The sequence below is a fragment of the Rhinichthys klamathensis genome, unplaced genomic scaffold (genome assembly GCF_029890125.1).
Source record: "Rhinichthys klamathensis goyatoka isolate OS25496 unplaced genomic scaffold, OSU_Roscu_1.1 h1tg000137l_1, whole genome shotgun sequence".
NCBI classification, from domain to species: domain Eukaryota; kingdom Metazoa; phylum Chordata; class Actinopteri; order Cypriniformes; family Leuciscidae; genus Rhinichthys; species Rhinichthys klamathensis.
The window spans coordinates 293288-315000 of record NW_026606672.1 but is presented as its reverse complement, the minus strand read 5'-3'; the positions used below and the strand labels follow the sequence as shown (position 1 = coordinate 315000).

Below are 21713 nucleotides of genomic sequence, written 5' to 3'. Positions count from 1 at the left end.
TGTCAGTCTAAGTCTGGGCAGAACATATTAAGTCTCTTTTTCCAAACTTCAATTTTGATTTAGCATAGTCTAGTGGGATCTTTAAAGCTTATTTTACATAAAAATCTTACATTTCTTCACATATATCAGGAAAACAGAGCAGATTTATACACTCCTAATAAAATATCATATTTAATAGGCAATATTGAATATGTTAGGCTTACAGTCTCAGGATATCAGACCTTAACATGAACAGGTGTTGCTACTTAACACAGGTGGTGGGCATTATTTACCAAGCAGTCTGACCAGTACTGCAACAAACTGCTTTTATATATGGTAGCCTACGGAGTCCAGATTTGAAAATCTGCTTTGTTGAACAATTTAAAGGATGTTTAAAGGTCTGAATGATTTGACACGCTTTAAAAGGCTCAAGACATAAATAGCCTATGCAAATGGGTGGTTCGGAAAAACAATAAACACCACAAAGTAGGCTAGCTGCCCATGCGTCACAACCATAGCCTAACGTTATGTTTCTTTACACTATTGTATGTCCTAGTGCCTAACTTTTACTTAAATACAGGTCTTCATGTTATTTTCTCAGACACGGTTTCAAAATAGCCTACTGAAGCTGATATCCGAAACTGCGATTTGTTCACCTGGCACCTTATCGAGAAGTAGATCGAGATTAAATTTAAAGCGTGTATAAACATGTATTATTGCCAATGTCCTTAAGTACACTCTGTTTTTACGGGAATTTATGAGAACTAATCCAAAAGAAACGAAAGCGATTAGAGATTTAGGCACCATGTTGTTATGTCAATAAAATATCCGCAACAAGTTTCGCTCGAGTCGACGCCAGTTTCAGTCCTCGATGCGCGAAGACAAAATACCAACCATTTAAACGTCCGAGGGTCTATGAAAACAACCAGTGGGCTAACATTTACGTCTGATACACAAGTAACGTTAGGGTACTTTAAAGTGTAAACATATTAACCTTTTATAAAAAATCCAGTAAAAACACAAAGGGTGGCAGCGGTGTGCGATCATTGCTTTACCTACCTTTACATGGTATGGGCTGTGTAATTGAGATTTTCAGAGTTCCAGAGAGGGATTCGCCGGGACTATACGCCGTTTTGTTGTTATTAAGAGTTATTTCGAATTCCTGAAGCTTTCCCATTCTGTTATCTATCCACCGTGAACAGGTGGGTGAGCGATTCACAATGAATAAAGGAAATGCTTTACCTGTTGCCGTCGACGTCACGCACCTGATGTAATTACGTCACTCGGAGTCATGCGGTTCTCACCAAAAACACACATAAAGCCATACAAAAAATAAAAACAAACAAACAAAAAACACTGAGCGTTTATCCTGCAATGGCACTGAATGTTTCTGTGGAGATTTCTAGAACACTGGACAAAATTGTTTGGAATTCTAAAACTCAATAATTATGATCGGGCGATGGGGGATTTAAGGACTTTTCCACTTTGAAACTTAAGCCTAGCCCTAAAGGTCCTTTATGCTCTCCTCCTATTTTTGACTAAAATAATCTATTTGTTGACCAATGTTTTTCCAATAACATGTGGGTGGAAAAATCAGTAAATGATCAACAGATCTCAGATTTCTTTACATGCTCGATATGTGTACGTTTTTGGAATTACACGGTCAGTGATAGAATGGGAAGATTTTCAAAAACTTTTTTCAAAACCTGTTCCATTTTACTTGAAATAATTTATCTTCAAACTTCTGTATATAAGCAAAAAAAAAAAATTTTTTTACAGCCACTCATGAGTAGGCTATACATTTTCGAAGAAAATTCGGTAACACCTTATTTTACAGTGTCTTGGCTATGTTATCATAGTAATAACAGTAAATTATGCATAATTACATGCAACTAACCCTCAACTAAATTCTAATCCTATACCCTAACCCTATGTTGTTAATTAATATTCATTAGCCTACTTAATTACACTGTAACAATGACACCTTAAAATAAAGTGTAACCGGAAATTCCTTCCCTTTTTTATTTTCAAGAAATATCTTTATTATATATCTTGCATCAGTCATCAACACTGAGACAAACAGCTTCACTGTCTAAAATATTTGATTTTATATTTATTTAGTTTCAGTCACATGCTCTACAAGTCAACATATTAGGCTACTTAATCCATTTAATTAATATTGCCATTATAAAGATACAGCTGAATGAGAGTTTCAGAGCTGTTTTGAAGGGTTGCTAGCCTTGCACAATGCATAGTAGTTATTTATTTTCATCTCTTAAAACATATTTAATGCATTTCAGTTCAGTGCAGTTCAGTTCAGTGTTGTTAGCAGAAAAGTCCATGCAGTGATAAATGATTTGTCCATACACATCATTATTTGTTTTAAATTCATGTGCTATCATAATCTTTAATCAAAATAATTTCCTCTCCTCCTGCAGCAACTTCTCTTCTCTGTTTACTGGCGCAAGGGCGGGGCAACCTGCTCGCATCACAGTAATAGAAATCACAACCATCCAATCAATTCAGATGGACAAAAGCCACCCAACACATTTCACTTGGATTTATGTTATAATATGAAAATATGGTCACAAATCTAATGCCAACTTTAAAATTCACTAGGAGACAGTAAAAATTACATTTCTGTTTACACTTAATGTTTCTGATTCAATTTTGTTTTCAGCATTGCGTTTAACCCCTATTAGCCTAAGAGAACTCCTGAATGCTTTAATAAAATTACGTGATCCAAAAAAGTATATTAGGGGGTCCAAGCAGCAGTTGATTCCTGCCAATATATAGCATGCATAATATGCTGTTTCCAACTGCAACAGAACTCTACATCTCTTAGGGTGATACTTTTTCATGACTACTCCAAGGGTCCGAACAACATTGAGAGGAAGAAAGCAAAGGCCAAATATGACCAGACATAGCCCTATCATCCTCAAGGATTTAGTCTTGAACGATTGGCCCTGAACAGAATTTATGTTGATGCGGGATACTGAGCTCGCAAGGCGACTGTAGCAAAACACTGATATAGTTAAGGGTAAAATACACCAAAAGAAAAAAGTCACAAAGTTAATAACAAAGTAAGCATCTGTCAATGTTGTCTGATGAATAGTAAGACACTGCCCGTGATTTTCCTCAGTGGTTACAGGAAGCAACCATCCATAGGCAATGCCAATTATTATCAGAAAACACCAAATCCCAGCACACAGCTTCTTCACGAAAGTCTTCCTTTTCATCAACGAGGAGCGGTTGAAGTGAATCACGGTCATATAGCGATGAATGCTAATGAGTGTGAGGAAGATCACACTGCCATTGAAGTGGATGCTGAGCACGGCAATCTTCAGCTGGCAGGCGAAACTCCCAAAAATCCAGTTGCTATCCATGGCGAAGTACGCTGCCATCAGTGGGGTAAGTGGAGTAATGATGGTGTCAGATAGAGCAAGATTGAACTGCAGAACGGCTCCAGAGTTCCATTTATGAATGCGACAGGTGAAAACCCAAAGGCTGAATCCGTTGAGCAGGAGGCCCAGCAGATAGACGAGACAGAGGATCACAGCCAGAGACATGTGCTGAGCCTCAGGAGAACATGTGTCTTTGAGGCTCGCATTACTGCTGTTCACTAAACTGTCTGAGGTGTTCATCTTAGAAGAATTTCACTGTGTAGGAAAAAATCCCTGTTATTTTGATCAAATTGTGTGTAGATATATTGCAAATAAATAAACTTGGAGAATTTCACACAAATGCCCTGGCCATGCAAATATATTGCTATAGTGAATGCTAATAAATGTCATCACCAAAGCACATTAAAAAAAAATTATGTGTTAAAAAACACACAACACTCTCTAAATGTTATATTTTGCTGTCATGTAATGTTGAATGATTATATAAATGTGATGCGCATTTAATAAATATAGGTACTGCTCACATTTTATAAGGCTACATATATGTGAGCACCCTAACTAATATATATATATATATATATATATATATTCTCTGAAATGAACATCAAGCTACACAAAGAACTTACCAGATCATGCAACACTCCCCTTAAAACTCATTTGGAATACGTAAATTGAACAGAGAGTTCACTAAATGAAAGCAAATGACATATAGGTATCAGTGTGTATGTGACAAAAAAAAGGAACCAATACAGGATTTACTTTTATTAGTCAGGAGTCATTAACCCCAAACTCCACCCTTGTCATTCTAAGTTAAAAATGAACACTTTAAATATCTAACATGTCAATGGAGAAAAAAATAAACCGATAATCAAAATCGTATAAGCTTTACTTAATCATTGGCCATCATTCACTTCATAAAACTAAGCAAAAATATTCAATTTGCATGAATTTACATCAAATCGTTGTAGGAGTTCCACGCAGGTGACTTGACTCAATTAGCTTTACTTGTAATGTTTACTTCCACGCAGATCTTTAGTAGCAGGCGAAAGATTCATGCAATGAATGAAGAGAAACTCGAGCTGTGACTGTCTGTCCAACTGCTGCCTTTACATTTACCGCCCCTTCCTCCATTTCCTTACCACTTACTTTTCATACCCTCTGCGTCATCCTTTGTCTGTCTCCTGATTGGTCAACTTCATTTCATTCATGTGATAGTAATTAAAAGGTGTCGTCTCAAAATCGTCACTTTCCGTAGCATGGTTTCAGATTACAGACGTGAGTAACTCCAACATCTTCGCCTGTAGATTCCAAAACTATTTGATAATTAATTGGACCCATCTGCTTGATTACTCGATAAGGTCCTTTCCACTTGGGTGCTAATTTGGCACTGAAACTTTGATGGGCGCTGGATTGTGGAAAGTTCCTCAGCGAGACGCGATCTTGTTCTTTGAACAAGACTTCTCATCTGTTTTTATTATAGTTTCGTAGTTGGAGTTTTTTTTTCGCTCGTATGCAATTCTCTATAGCTCTTTTTCTTCAGTTTACAACATCATAAGATGGATCAGATGGTGAGAGGTGGTTTCCCTGAGGCTGAAGCAGTTTGTCCATTGGACCTTGGAGCTTTCGGCCCAATTGTAATTCTGCAGGTGACATTCCAATACTCTCTTGGATGGTGGAGTTAACAGCAAAATGGAGCTCAGGTATGTACTGGTCCCATTTTTTGTGGTTTTCCTCCAGGTCAGAGGCAATCATAAATTTTTTAAGGTGCGGTTCACTCTCTCTTGTGGATGGTACGCTGTCGTTAATTTTTGTGCAATGTTCCATTTTGAACACAATTCCCTGAAAAGTGATGAGACGAATTGGGCTCCTCGATCGGATAAGATGAAGTCTGGCACACCCCAACCGGTAAGAATTTCCTTGCGGAGAATCAGAGCAATGGTTTGTGCATTTGCTTTACGCATTGGGAACATATCAAGCCACCGAGAGAAATAATCTACACAGACTAGAAGGTATTCGTGACGATGTGGGCTGCTGCTGGGCAATGGTCCCATAATGTCCACTCCTAACATTTCCATAAAACGTGTGGTGGTGATAGTTTGTAACTTGCCTGCAGGTTTGACACTTCTTACAACATTTAACGTAATTCTTGACATCTGTCCACATCTTAGGCCAGAAGACAACATCCTGTAGACGTTTGTAGGTTTTAAAGATACCTCCATGTCCACTCAGAGGATGTGAATTGTAATGCTGAAGAATTTCAAGAATAAGGCATTTAGGTAAGTACATTCTGTACTGAACTTGTCCTTTGGCCAGTTGAGTCTTGATGTACAACTTGTCTTCCACAATCTCAAATTGTTCAGGGGTATCTTGCTTGTTATCTGCTATTCCTTTGAAAATCTTTTGAATTTCAGGATCCTTATGTTGTTCTTCCCATAGGTCCATAGCAGTAATTGGAAAGTCAACTTCGTTCTTCGGGCTGGTGAACAAGTTGCATGCAGGTAAGTTGGACATTCTGGAAAGGGCATCTGGCGCTGCATTTAGTTTTCCTTTTCTGCATTCAATGACAAAGTCAAACTTTTGTAAACGCAGGGCCCATCGAATGAGACGACCTGTAGTTTTAGTAGAGGACATTACCCACTCAAGGGCAGAGTGTTGCCACTTCTCTAAAGCCCAGATGACTGCCAGACACTCTTTCTCTGTGACTGAGTAGTTTGCCTCAACTTTGCTTGGATCTGCCATAATACCTTGAGTGTTCACAACATGGTCAAGGAATGAAATTTCTTGGAGGCAGAATTTACTTTTTTTAAGTTGATGGTCAATCCCGCTTCTTGTAGCCTATGGAAGACAGTCTGAAGGTCTTGTAGATGCTGAGTTAGGTCTGATGAATAGATGATTATATAATCTATGTAGACAAAACACAGTGCTCCTCGCAATTTTTCCAATACCGTCTCCATTAACCTTTGGAAGGTCGTGGGGGCGTTCCTAAGCCCAAAAGGCATAACGTTAAATTGAAAAAATCCCGAAGGAGTGATGAAAGCAGTTTTTTGATTACTTGAGGGGTCCATGGCCACTTGCCAATAACCACTGTTGAGGCCTACTGTGAAAAAAAATATCTGCCCCTGAAAGTGATTTGAGAATCTCTGAAAGCTCTGAAAGTTCTCAATCTCAATGTTCGGCAATGGGTAAGCATCCGTTTCGGTTATGGCATTTAACTTCCTGTAATCCACACAGAATCTCATGCTGCCATCTTTCTTGGGGACAAGAACGACTGGAGAAGCCCAACCCTAGTGTGATGGTTCCACAACTCCTGTCTTGCAGTAAGCATATCTTCCAGTTGTTCTTTTACCAGAGCTTGCTTGACAGGAGACATGCGGTAAGGTTTCAGTTTAATGGGTGCTTGCTGACTTGTGTAGATGTTGCAGAACATCAGTACGACCAAGTTGAAGTGTGCATACTTGAGTGTTCATCTCCGGTGCTGTGTTCCAGTCCAAGTTTATGTGGACAGACCCTCGTTCTACTTCTACTTCATATGTACACTTCAGGCAGCTCCATATACCACAATGCAACACGATTGTGACGTCACAACAGATCTCGTCTAATCACCACCACAAACAACTCTATGATGTATTAATTATATATTTTTTTATTTTAAACAATTCCAAACACACCTATATACGTTTGGATGCTGCATTTAACAAATTATTAAAGGGAAAACAAAAATTAAATAATAAATCAACTCCATAGCTGATTCCAAGTGATTAAGGGCTTAGGACAATTCAGCCCATTGCAGTTTCCGCCAGTAGTGGGCACTCGTGCAACATTAGCAATGATGTACATCTGAGTGAACGAGATGGAGGGAAGTTAGCGAGTGAAGGGCATGACGATTTTGGACTGGAACGAAGCCCAGGAGTTCCTGCAATTGACGTTTACCATCAGGAGGTACAGTAAGTGGGCATCATTCACAGCATTTTCAATCAGAGTTAAGTCTGTGTTCTCAAGAGATGGTAACAAGAGTGTGGGTTGAGGAGGTATAGCACTTAGTAATGTAGCAAATTAGCTCTATGAAATATTAATAATCAATCATAACTTGTTATAATTGAGAATATTTGGATCAGTTAATCGGGTTAACTTGATGTAGCTACATTAACATTACAACCAATTACTCGGTTCATCCCATGAACACTCAATATTGGTTACTAATTGATTTATATAAATCTACATTTCCGGGGCATGGGACATTTCTTTCTTACTGTACATTACTATTCAGAGCCTGTAGCCAGAAATCTATGATTAGGGACTCCATATATGAGCTTGAGACACGGACAACTTTACGTGTGATATGAACTTTATATGAAGACTTTATTACCTCAACTAAACATTTAAACTACTCTAACATACACATACATACATGCATACAGTTTACCAAGGGAAAGAGAGCTGAAGCAGAATACAGGAAAGCAAGAAGTTATAGCATTGTTTGATGTTCAGCAGATCAACAGCCTGAGCAAACCATCAGTTTAGTTCTAACACACCCTTCTTAAAAAGGGGTAAGGATACTTAATGTATCAAATAATGAGTCTAAGTTTGATACTTGCATGTCTCGCCCATTCGAGTTAAACTGTCCTGATGCAATTTGTTGAGGCTCCAGTTGATCTTTGCTGATGTGATCTTGATGAGAGAGAACCAGTGGGAGTCAGAGAATCTTTGGGGAATGGAAAGACAAGGCCGCAGCCTGGAGCAAGCTTGGGGGTCCTTGGGGGACTTCTAGTTCAGCATCATCTTCACATTAGGACTTCTCGGGAAGGACCAAGAGAGTAAGAGAGGGGCGTAAGAGAGGGGGCTGATCTTGTGATCAGTGATTTTTAAAGCGTGAAGATGTCACACCCTCTGGAGGTGTGTGTGCCAATAAGAAGTATTCCCTTTGGAGGGAGTATTTTTTTACGACCCATTGTGTTCTAGCAGGGCATTTGAATGTGTAATTTCATTGGGTGTTTAAGAAAAGAATCTTCAAGATTCTTATAATACTAATGCGTCATAAAGTTAGCAAAATGTAATGTAAATTAATAAATGGGGGACGAAGATTGGAGTTTATAGAGACCAAACATGCCACACATATGATTTTGGTTAACCATAGTATGCAAAGTCTGAAACATTAACCCATTAGAGTTTACAAGAAAACCTAGGCCAATCAGCATAAAGGAAAATCATGAGATGGGAAAATTAGATACATGTTTATGCATTTCTCAAGTGGATATATATAGAATATATAGGATTAACAGGGTTAATTTCTCCTTCTCAGCAAGAATTAAGAGTCACAACTCTCTGGAAATTCCTTTGTGGTCGTAAAACTTGTTATCAGTCTTAAAGGATTGGTTCACTTTAAAAAAATTTTTTGCTGATAATTTACTCACCCCCAAGTCATCCAAGATGCCCATGTCTTTCTTTCTTCAGTCGAAAAGAAATTAAGGTTTTTGAAGAAAATTTTGACCAGTTATTATTACCATTATTACCAGTTGATAATACCTAGAAAATCAAAATCAACTGCTTTTTACATTTAGATTACCTTTGCTGTCATCTCACACTCACTTAAAATTAATCTTTAAAAACAAAACTATAACCTTTATCCATTTTTCATGCTGCAAATTATAACTTGGTGATGCCTAATTTCACTTGTTGCATGGCAGTAGATCCTTTTCCTATTTAGCACCTAAACTTTGAAACAGTCTTCCTAGCATTGTTCGAGAAGCTAAAAACACATCTCTTTAACTTGGCATACACATAGAACATTATCAAGTTCTATTATTCAAATCAGTTAAATGACTGTTAGACTGCATAAACTAGGTCAGCCGGAACCGGGAACACTTCCTAAAGCACCCGATGTACTCGCTGCATCATAAGAAGAATGGCATCTACACTAATGTTAGTCTCCCTGTTTAGCCGGATCCTGGCCGTATCCAGAACAGATGGTGGACCTGTGCCTAGACACGACCACAACGCATCCCTGAAGTGTCAGCAGAGATTGTGTCAACTAGACTCTCCCCTGTGAAGGTCTCATTGACCAGTGGCACTGATCCTCAACAAACCCGTCTCCATATCAGCATGATGACTCCAATCTTCAATCAGATGGAACTGGATAAATATTCTGAATGTTCTGATCCAATCTGACTTCTGGCCTGTAATGCTGCCTGAATCCCCCCCCAACTGAGCTTGGTTTCTCCCAAGGTTTTTTTTTCTCCATTCTGTCACCTGAAGGAGTTTTGGTTCCTTGCCACTGTCGCCTTTGGCTTTTGGCTTGCTTAGTTGGGGACACTTATTATTCAACACTCTTATTGATCTGCCTGCATTGACACCATTATATGAGAACTGAACTGAGCTGGATGATGACATCACTGTTTTCTCCAGAGTGGCTGTACAGATTAATTAAATTAATAACGTTTTTGCAACTGAAATGAACCATCACTGAACATACTTAAGCAGAACTCTGACACTATTTTCTTCTAGATCTGCTGTACAGCCGAAACAAACGTTGCATTATTTTCCTGTTATCACTGTAAAGCTGTTTTGAAACAATCTGTATTGTAAAAAGCGCTATATAAATAAAGGTGACTTAATATCTGTTTTTGTAATTTATTCACTAAACCTTCACATTGTAGGACTTTTTTTGTAACATCAAGATAACATTTTGGTATCAGCTGAACAGCTCAGTTCAGTTCTCATATAATGGTGTCAATATATAGGCTATATATACATAGCCCATACCAACATGTTATCTTGATCAAAAATAGTCTTACAATGTCATATACATTTGCAATGATTCAAGAACACATTATCAAATTGTGTTACCTTTGAGTCCATCAGAGAGAAGCCTGGATATCTTGATGGCTACAGTAATAGTTTAGACTTCTGCAAGGCATTTTATGTGCCAAGTGAAGACTTCCTGTAAAAATGTGATCATAGTGACCAAAGTGTTTTGACACTATCTTTAATTTTGGTGTCACAGCTTGCAAGGTAGGTGTATGCAAACTTGACTTTTCAACTGCAAAAGCATAACTTGTTAAGAGCATGCAGTGGGGTTTCATCTCGTCACTTTGTATTTGGCTGCAGTAAAAGTGAGAGACAGATGATATGTAATATATAATTAGATCATCTGACACAGTGTAAGCTTGTATGAATCGCACAACGAAGATGAATAAAGTAAACCGTCTTTAATGATAAAAGCTCAGGAGATAAAAGAGATAACACCAAACTAACACAACATAGTACTAACGAGCAGAGACATACAGGAGAACACAGGGTTTAAATACATGGAACAAAAAAGGGAACTAATGAGCTAAAGATTCGGGACCGGGTGGAATCAGCAGAGAAACAGGAGAGTCAGGGGGAATTACCACCTCAAACGATCAAAAAAAAAAAAAAATGTTTGGGCAAATGTTTGTAATTCTTCGTAGATTTCTTCTTGATTTCCCCTTGATTGTCTACCCCAAGTGTTCCTTGTTTCCTTGTTAAGCTTGTTACTCTCTGTGTATATATATATAAAATATATTTCCGTCATGACAACTCTCAGAGTGTTTGGCATGGTAATGGATATGACAATTTTTATATATTTGGTCTTGGTGGAAAAGATCTGTTACGCTGCTGCAGCTGCAGAGCAAGTACGGGACTTGATACTGCCAATAGATACACAACACGCTGCTGAGAGCAAGACATGCTGCTGCTGTACAATATAGCATACATGAATTACCCGTAGCAGATCTATACAGGTGGAGCTGGGGAAAGCGCACTGCAACTGCTACAGCAAATGCTGACCTATGTATTTGAAGGTTGAGTAGCGAGCTCATTGGCTACTGATACAGCAGGAACCAATCAGCTGTGCCCTAGAGAATGATGAGATTGCAAACAGATTGAGTTAAGGACCTATCAGCCTGTGCTATCTAGAGTTTGATGGCAGAACTTTGTGTATATATATCTCAGGTTTTCGCATGTTCATTGTTTGTTTGTTTTGTTAATAAATGTACACCTTGCGCAGAAATCCTTCTCTCCCTGGTTTTCTGTGCTCACAGCGCATTACAGATAACAGCATATGAAGACATTGAGCGGAACCCTGTCAGACTCCGAGTCCACGTAACATGCCTTGAGCAGCTGTAACATTTGATGAATAATGAAATGAGGCAGCATTGGTGCTGTGAGGCAAGTATGATGTTGCCTGAACTGACAGAACAGGGACGTGCAACTGCACCAGCAGGAACTGATTCTGCCCATCTGAGACTTGTAAACTACACTCAGTAACAGCAACTGCTTAAAAAAATATATATTTTCAAACGTCTAAAACCACATTGAAAGTATCTTTCTTTCTTTTTTGACTTTTAAATCTGAAGTTGTATTTTTATTTTTTAATGAATTAAATAAAAAATAAAACGAGCTTCTGTTAAAGATTAAATGCTAACTGGTCTTCTGTTGAAGAGCCATTGCTTTGACAGTAAAACAGTAAAATAAAGAGGAATAGTTTTAATCTCTGTGGGTGCTTGGTGTCTTCTCGGTTTCAAATGTGGGCAGACCTTCCTTTTATATAATTTCTCAATTCCTTTTTACCCAGTACTTTTAAAAGTAAACATTGCAGTGGTTAAAGGGAATATTTCAATTCACATTGATGCGGTTATGTTCTTTCCAATGGGGAAACACCATACACATATTCCCACCAGCTGATGAGAAGGAAAATCAGATTGCATGCCATCATGATATTTTTTGACATGATACACAATTGACAATGGTATGAATGAATCAGAAGCCCCCTGACAGCATGAGGGGGATTGAAGAGATTACAGCGGTACATCGGCCAGTATAAACCGAAACATAAACTGGACAATCACAAGACAGAAGGCCATTCACTGAGCCGAGCTCTGATGGCAAGACACTAGGTGGAGACAGCAGCACAGAACACTGGATAAAACCAGGTTCCTGGTTCATTTTGTTGACAAAAAAAAAAGGTGTACTGTTTTTAGGAATAAAACGTTACATGAATCAGGAGACTGCTTTAGAATATAGATAGGAATAAAACATTTGGTATATGTAAGTGCTACTAAAAAGGAGACGTTTCTGCCTGAGGAAAAAACTCATATTGAGAAAACAGCCTTTAAAGATAAGATATAAGACTGTATAAACCTCCACGACATTTCCAGGTCTTGAAATTAAATTTTTCCATATTATCTGGTTTTCTGGGACCACGGGACAGTGTTTGCCCAATTTAATAGCCATTCTATTTTAATATTACTGTAATAGCCATGATAAAAGTGACAATGGAAAATGTACCTGACCTCAGAAAATAAATTAAAGCAAACAAGAACATTCAAACTGTGAGATGCATTGTAGAAGATTGTATACAGTATATACGTCATTATATACAAGTCATTGAGGGTTCTTTTATTCACTTGATTAGGCACTTATTTAGCTGTGAGTGCGAGACAGCAGTGGGTCTCCAAAGAGAAAGCATCAAATATAAAAAAAATCTCAAATTGTAAATTTGTCTAATCAATTATTTTATTTACACAAGGGTTTGTCACACTGACTCCATCCAAAGCAAATGATATTCAACCATGAGATGCTTTACATAAGACAAGACTAAATTTTCTTAAAAGAAGCGTAGAAATCGAAACACAAAATTGAAAATTGGAAAATGCTTTAAAATGACCTTTATAAAAGCGGGAAACACGAAAAACAACTAAACTAAGTCTTATAACCAGCACAGTTCCATTTTACACATGTTTAGGTCAGTCTTTTGCCATTAGATGAGTCATCTACCTCCATTGCTGCTGTTGCTGCTCTCTAGTGGCTGGAGCGTCCAGTCTCTGTCAGACAGGGGTCGTAGGGGTGGGAGGCACAGTAACAGGGTGAAGGCCTAAATCCAGAGAGGGGGCTTCCTCTGGTTCAGGGGGGCTTTTCTTAGAAGCCTCAAGCTTCTCCTTCAACAGGGTGTACAGTTCTTTCACTGACTCACTGCTCTGTAATAACATGAATTAAGATTCAGTTACTATAAGATTTCTGCACAAGAGAATCAGTACAAAGAGGAACAGAGAGAGCTTTTATCATTTGTGAACCAGTGTTGTTATTGTTAACTAGAACTAAAAACTATGAAAAATAATTCAAAAGTTATTGAAATAAAGCTGAAATAAAATCAAATATAAATATTAGATGAACTTTATTTAAACTTAAATAAAAAACTTGAAGATTAGAAAGCTTATCTTGGCAGCTAATTGAAATAAATTAAAGCCGAAGTACTAAAATTAAAATGATAAAATAAAATAATTTTAAAGCTAAATAGAAATATAAAAATAAATAAACAAAAAAAATACAAAAAGCACATAACAACATTACTAAAATAAAATAAAATGAAAATGAAAACTGAAAATATAAAAACAAAAGCTAATTCAAGATATTAATTAATACTATAATATTATATAAATAATACAAAAATCATACTGTGAACAGAAGTGTATGAGGTGCAACCTAGTGACCTTTAAACTTTAAAACAAACTTGGCCTCATTTACTTTCTAATGCATGTCCCTAGTCTTATGAATGATTCATCAGTGCATGTTGAAAAAGAAAAAAAGACAAAAAGTTTTTGTAATCTTTAATCAAAATGAAATTACTTTCCTTTTCTGCTGATGTGACTAAATCTAGGCAGAGCAGAAAACTATAGGGAAATGTTAACCAACAGCCCATTAGCTATTTATTGATTTAGCAAACTCACATTCAGTCTGTTTCCTTTAAAATACCTGTTTTGGTGGTTCAAGTGTCTTCATTATAGTTTCCATGTAGGACGCCAGCACCTTCTGATGGAGATGGTTCAGCAAGCGAAGACTGTGTCTGTGAACGTTCTCCTTACTGCAAATGAGAGTGATAAGCTCAAATATACTAGAACTGTTGTGAACTGAGCCACAGTATTAACATGATTTTTTTCAACTAATGAATATTTTACATTTAAACCCTGAAGAAGTTGCACTATATAATGTGATTAAAAAAGATAATAGACCTAGAGAAAGATGTGAGGAGGAAGTTGTCAAAGACAGCAGTGCAGAACTCCTCTGATCCAAATTCATCAGAGAGCAGAGTTAGATGACCAGTGAGAAGATGGAGGAAGATGTCTCCAAACGCCATGTCGTTATAGGTATCCACTGCAAGTAAACACACACACACACACACACACACACACACACACACACACACACACACACACACACACACACACACACACAAAGTGATCAGTCTTTGTGCAGCATTGCCATGATTATCCATTAATCCAATGTATCTGACAGGAGTCTCACCCAGTCCAGGCAGAAGCCGTTGTAAAGCATTTTTATTCCTCTGCTTAGCGATATGAAGTGCATAATAAAGACCGATCTCACATGCCACCCTGTTTTCCTGTATATACCTAGACAAAGCAAAAAGACCATCCATTTTAGAAAGAATTAAGCACTTGCTGAATATGCTGGGTTGAGGATTGGCATGAGATGGTGCAGATACCTGGAGAAGGTTTCAGGCAGGGTGGTGGGGTACGTGAGAGAGGTCTTCTCCTCACTTGGTAGTTTCTGCTCCACAGTGAAAGTGTAGTCATCCACCACTATTGACATCATGGCAGGCAGAAAGCGTGTTACCACCTCCAAATCCTGATGGTGAACAAGACCAGCCTTGTTTAATTGTGCAAACCCATTTGTAGTCCGATCTTCAACCAGATGGAACTGGATAAATATTCTGAATGTTCTGATCCAATCTGGCTTCTGGCCTGAATCATAATCATACACTGTTCGTTCGTTGGCCAGAGGAGAACAGGCCCCCCGACTGAGCCTGGTTTCTCTCAAGGTTTTTTTCTCCATTCTGTCACCTGAAGGAGTTTTGGTTCCTTGCCACTGTCGCCTTTGGCTTTTGGCTTGCTTATTTGGGGACACTTATTATTCAACAATCTTATTGATCTGCCTGCATTGACACCAAGAACTGAACTGAGCTGGACGATGACATCACTGTTTTCTCCAGAGTGGCTGTACAGATAAATTAACTAAATTAATAACTTTTTTGCAACAGAAATGAACCATCACTGAACTTACTTAGGCAGAACTCTGACACTATTTTCTTCTAGATCTGCTGTACAGCCGAAACAAACGTTGTTGCATTATTTTCCTGTTATCACTGTAAAGCTGCTTTGAAACAATCTGTATTGTAAAAAGCGCTATATAAATAAAGGTGACTTGACTTGATCATACCATTCGGGGCTCTTTGAAAACCTGGCTGTCAATCATGTCCCAGGCCCCCTGGCCAAGAGAAAGCATCCGCAGCAGGAGGAGAAGTTCAGGGCTGTCCTGACATAAACACAGATTTATTGGTTATGTGCTTTTCTAAATTTTGTTCTTTATATATATATATATATATATAAATTTATTTTTATTTCAGTTTTGTCAACTTTAACTTATTTTAGTTAGTTGGCATTTCCAAAATTAATTTAAGTTTTTCAAGTTCTTCATTTAAGTTTTTCATTTGATATGTACATTTTATTTTATTCCAAATACCAAAAAAGGATTTTTAATAGGTTTAGTTAAAGGTAGGGTAGGCAATTTCAGGGAGGCTAGCAATAGCAAGCTAGCTTTGAATGCATGAGATCCCACCCTCCCCAGATCGTCTCTAAACCCATGCCTCCTTCAAAACATATGAACGTACACAGCAGAGTCTGCAAAGCGTCACGAGAGACGGCGTTAAATTACCAATTTAAAGAGCTCTTAATTGTCTCTGCATATCCTCATGAAATGTGCAGAGGTATGGGAATACGAAATGTTGAGAGGCAGGTAGGACCAAAATTTGGGCCAAATGCAATGATTGGGAAAAAAAAATTGGTCCTGAGAATTACACAGAAGACATACAGTATGTACAGTTTTTAATATTTAGACCACTTCTATTATTGCTATCAGGATGTGAAGAGAGTTTCAACCAGTACAACAAAAAGTGTTTATAAAAAACATTGCCTACCCTACCTTTTAAAGACAACACTGTAGTACACTATTAGCGATGAAAAGGCATAGACAGTTATTTTTGCAGCTCAACTTGTTGCATGTGCATTTGTAGGAGTTTCCCTTTCAGTTTAAATAAATCACGCAGCGTGATTTACAGAGATTTGAGGTAGTCAATTTACTGGTATTTGCACCACTATTAATGTCCCAAAAAGGTCTGTCTTAACCTTTTTTGCACTTCACATGGCAGCAATTGTTGCGAACATTCGATAGGCGCTTTTATGGGTTTGCGGTTTCAAACCAATTAGCCATGTTTAGTAAATCAGGTCATAAATCATCAGTACAAACAAAAGATGCCTGTAGACCTAAAATCAACTATGGAGTTGGAGTTCTTACTCTGGGTAGGGCGTCCTGGCTCAATAGCTCCTGAAGGTTCCTCACGGTGCTCAACACTAGAGTGTTACAGGCAAATGGATCACAGAGGATCATCGACAGGTCACTGTGAGAAACAGAGACAGAGAGTGTTACATTTTTATGGTTTTATGGCTTTATTGTATGCTGTATCTGAATGAATATTTGAATCTCGTACCCTAACACTTGTTCCTGCCCTTTCTTCACACCATCCAGGAAGCCTTGCAACTCACGAGCCCGTTTAGCATCCACAAACTTTTCCCTGATGCAGGCATCCAAACACCAAGAAAACTACAAAAGGATAAGAGCAAACATAAATATAGTGTTTTTGGGTGCAGACGATTTGAAAGAGGTCACCTCGATGGTACATGATCACAAATTGCAATAGTACAAAACAGTTTTTGAATGTTTATAAATATACATATTTTAATCATAAACAATAAAAAGATGCTGATTGCTGGCCTGACTTCCAGAAAGTGTTGAGCTCCTGTAACTGTTTTTGTAACAGATATTTAGGTCATTTTGTTCAACCTTGTGAAATGGAAGGACCCTACAAATGGAGCTCAATAATCATGATGTTGCAGTTGAAAGGGTGTGTTGTAAATGACCTTGTGACAGGGGTCGACTGAACAGATCTCACTGATGTCGAGGTCATGAAGGGACATGAGCAGCTCAGCACGTAGGGTGCAGTAGTGCACGTTTCGTGTGCGCAGGAACAGCGTCCGCAGGAACTGTAGTACCATATCGTAGAGCTTCACGTTCTTCCCAATCATCTGAGTCAGCTTCAGCACCACCTAATGAAAAATCACAGTTTCATTGTTGACATAATGATGCAACAAGAGGACAGTTTTTGTTTGTTGTTCCACTGCAAACGTAATCACCAAAACCCAAGTTTGCAACAAAAATAATCTAAATATATATAAATAAAGATAAAATAATATAAAGAAAAAATTAATAAATAAGCATCTTAAAATAACATTGACACAACATTATATTACCATCAAATGAACACTAAATTACCATAATACTAAAGTATGTTACAATTATCAGAACACAAGATTAATGACAACATTATATAAACATTAAAGTAACACTATTTTATAACTTATATTCACATTCAAAATTACCCTTAAAATGTCTTAAATGTTTTATTTTTATTTTTTTGAAAGCATAGTATTGTCATGTTTTAATGTTTTAGAATTTCAGGGGGGGGAACATTACATTAATGCTAACACCATTTTTCAAATTAAACAAGATTCATTCTCCAAATGGTCAAAGTTCATTCTAAAATTTTAATAAAATAAGAGAAAAAAAACATCTGGCACTTACCTCACCCTGTCGCCGTGTTTTGGGCGAAGGACTGAAAAAGTTGTGAAGGATGGAGAGGTCGTTGCTAAAAAGAGCCGTCTCCTTCTCCACAATATACTGTTTCAAGAGCGGAGACACCTCGTCCCCGAAAAGAGCCTGATTGTCCTGCCAAATTTGCCGTTTCACCTCCACAGAACAGACTTTGTACAGCTCTTTATCGGCCATAACCTGCTTCAGCTTCTTCTCAGGCACCTGCATGAGCATTCAAACAGAAACTTGATTGTCAAAGATTGTCAAATTTAAAATTGTTCTAAAATTATCGACTTTACACAAACGATTGAAAAAATAAAACCCTGATTCCACACCTAAGGCTGAAAAGATCTTCAAAAATAAGCTTTGAAATGAGTCTGTATATTGAGATATCTTGACATGTATCTGTCACTTGATTACCAGAGAGTAATAAGTCAGAGCACAGAACACATTTATACCTTTAGCAGATGTTTGAGCACTTGCATGACAACGGGCTGTATGGACGGCATCTTCACCAATGGGAAGCTTTTCTCAAGAAGTTCTTCCAGCTTTACGTATCTGTGTGAATTTAGGGGATGCATTAGTACGATTTAAGATCCGCTGAGCAAAGGAATGGATTGAAATCAAAACTTTCCATTCACCTGTCCTCCTCCTTGCCCTCGGCAATGGTGGCAACGCGCTCCATCAGCTTATCTCGAAGCTCATCAAACACTGACTGATGAAACTCCAGCCGCGGAGTCCCGTGAAGATCCAAGAAAGGCAATGCAGACTGTAGGGTTGGCAACAATATGCCATTTTCCGCCTGTAAATGACAATACAGTTATAATAAAACATAATTTTCTATTAATAAGTATAATAGGCAATACTTAAAATAATATATTTAAGTGCAAAATGAAGATGTTTTTGGACTTGTTGAACGTTAGAGTGACTTTTTTTAACCCACTTAAGAAGGACTTGAGTGTAATTATAAGTTCATATTTACCTTTATTGTCTTTGAAATATGGTTAAAATGTACTGCCAAATGCACTGACAAAGTGACAACCTACGTATTGTCATGTATTTATATTTGTAATTGCACATTTGTAATGATGAATTAGTACATTAAAATATATTAACTTAAAATGTAATATTAAATAACATACTAAGTTAAAATTGTAATCAGTTTAAATGTGCTTTAGTATGTTAGTCAACACATCAAAAAAGGGTACTACTTTAAAACAGAACAAAAACTTTAAAACATAATGATTTAGAATGTACTTTAAAGTAAAACGAGTAATGTGACATTATTAGAAAGCGCCAGCACACGTTTTAAAGGTGTACTCAAGTGTGTTAGAAACAGTCATTAAAGTGTGCTCTTTTTAGATACACTTAAGTGGCTTTATATTTTATTAATATTATATTATCTGCACATTTTTAATGTACTTTTAAGATTTAAAGTCCACTACAAGTGCGCATTCAATTTTAATTAAGCGCCCTTCTTTTTCACAAGGGTGTTCACTAGGTTGTGGTACTTATTCCATATTGGATTACTTACTAGTGATTAAAAGTAGTACTAGTACAACTAACGTTAGATAACTGTTAAATCGGCTTGTCACAGCCTGTCTGTCATATGACAATTCAAACTGAAAGCGACGCCAGAAACTAGATCCCTCCCATTATAATCAATGAAGATGACTGTTGCATGCGAGCGAAGTGCTTATGTATAATGCAATAGATTTGAACACTGTGAATATTTTAGAGACACAGAACCTGACCTGAAACTGGTCGATGGCTTTCAGAGGTTCTGTACAGTTAGTGAGAGTTTCTTTCAGATCTTCTCCATTGGATATTCCCAGCTCAGGTAACCCTGCGAACATTTTGAGACGCTCTCTCTATTTTAACTCTCCACTATGAAAAAATAAAGAAATTCATTGACAACAGAAATACGACTAATTTTGGCTAGATTTGCATTGTTCGTTGTTTTCTGTATTCGCCCACTTCCTAACTGTGCAACGTCATCAGTTGCAACGTCAATAGACTCTTTCCTGATACATCGTAAAAGGTTCCGCCTTAGAAAGGTTCCTAGCTGGGCTTTAGGTGTCACATTTCTCCAATATTGCCCTTACTAAAAAAACGTTATCATTGAAACCCCGTGAAAGCCTCTGTGATTTCAAAATTTTCTTCGTGAAAAAAGGTCAACATTTAACCTTTGCTATGATAGAATTTTAATGAACAAATGAAAAGTGCAATGCGATTGGTAAACATGATTAAGCCTACTGACAGTTTAAAAATTCTGATTTTTGTATAAAATAAAATAATAAATAAAAATTCATACAACCTTTCATAATCTTTGGACGCTCCTCTGTTCAGCTAATTGAGGATCAGAAACTAACATGTTTACTGTACACAAGTGCATGGCTATAAAAAAATAAAAATAAATTCACATTTCCACACTCCCAAAAGTCATTAATAAGTTAAGCAAAGCATGTTAAAGACCAGCAACTTCTTTATCCAACTGGCCCCAGATTTCTGGAATTAGTGTGTTGTTTTCTTTTCTTTTCTTTTCTTTTCTTTTCTTTTTTTTACCAGTCTTTACAAATAACACATATTAGGTAGGACTAAATGTGTTAAAGTCACCTTGAAATCTAAATTGACAATTCTTGGTGTTTCTATGGAATATTGATTAGAATATGAAATTCATTTTTCATTTTAAATTCCTAAATTTGACCAATAAATTCAATTATTTAGAATACTAAGACACTATAGGCCTATTACCCTAGGTAGGGCTGATCAAATTAAATCAGTTACACTGAAAAATTACAATTGCATTGCTTTACATAATGTTATGAGATCGTTTTAAATATAATATCGCCTAGAAATAAGAAAGTTGGAAAGAATGATACACTTTTAAATATAACACTAAACCGCCAGTAGGTGGCGGCAGGCGACCGTCTTAATGAACGAGTCATTGATTCATTCATTCAAACGATTCGTTCAAACGACTGATTCATTCATGAATGAGATATGTTTATGATAGGTCATTTAATCTTTGACTCAACCGATTCGTTCAAAATGCTGAATGATTCAGTAATGAAACCCTGAGTTGGCATTCTCTGGATGCGCTATGGTTCTGCTGTGATCTTTGTTTGTTTGGAACTATTTTCGCGGCTGAAACAGAACAAAAACAGTCAATATTGCATCTAAAATGTAAGTGACTTAAATTAATTATAACTGTTTATTGAACTGTTGTATGAAATCAATGTCACATTTTCAATCGTGATTGTATTCAGGAAAACAGCACTCGTGATTAGGGTTGCCAACTTCCGAAAAGAAAAATGCACATACAGTAGGCTATGTTCGGTCTCGCATGTGCAGCTCTAGATTCTAGGAGATATGAACTAGTTTACGTGTCGTGTTGCTGTTGTATCAGTCAGATCAGCGTAGCACTCAATAATCGGGACAAGAGATCGGAACAAATAAATTAGGCCCAAAAATCGGGACGTCCCGGCTAATTCGGGACAGTTGGCAACCCTACTCGTGATGTTGCTCACGAAGAGAATTGGCACTGTCTGGTTACTTCCGGTTTCTGGACTGGCTGCAGTAACACGTCTC

General features: G+C 37.4%; 3 protein-coding genes across 3 annotated transcripts in view; all 3 read right to left on the bottom strand.

Annotated features, from left to right (window-relative positions):
* arrdc1a (arrestin domain containing 1a) overlaps positions 1-1225 on the bottom strand; it is an 11102-nt gene extending 9877 nt beyond the window's left edge. The window contains exon 1 of the mRNA XM_056257356.1: positions 1039-1225. Coding sequence (XP_056113331.1) covers positions 1039-1156 — 118 coding nt within the window. The 5' untranslated portion in view covers positions 1157-1225. The remainder of the gene's footprint in view (positions 1-1038) is intronic.
* Positions 1226-2204: 979 nt separating this feature from the next.
* On the bottom strand, positions 2205-4068 carry LOC130089792 (P2Y purinoceptor 4). The gene is made up of 2 exons (XM_056257327.1): positions 4010-4068; positions 2205-3638 (listed from the first exon to the last, which is right to left on the bottom strand). Exon 2 carries the CDS (start codon positions 3621-3623, stop codon positions 2595-2597), a length of 1029 nt encoding a protein of 342 aa, XP_056113302.1. The 5' UTR covers positions 3624-3638; positions 4010-4068; the 3' UTR covers positions 2205-2594.
* An 8831-nt stretch (positions 4069-12899) lies between these two features.
* nelfb (negative elongation factor complex member B) lies at positions 12900-20133 on the bottom strand. Its single transcript, XM_056257354.1, has 13 exons — positions 19877-20133; positions 18764-18924; positions 18581-18680; positions 18114-18344; positions 17393-17578; positions 16963-17075; positions 16770-16872; positions 15636-15731; positions 14902-15044; positions 14703-14809; positions 14411-14552; positions 14154-14262; positions 12900-13378 (listed from the first exon to the last, which is right to left on the bottom strand). Exons 1-13 carry the CDS (start codon positions 19976-19978, stop codon positions 13229-13231), a joined length of 1743 nt encoding a protein of 580 aa, XP_056113329.1. The 5' UTR covers positions 19979-20133; the 3' UTR covers positions 12900-13228.
* Positions 20134-21713: the final 1580 nt, after the last annotated feature.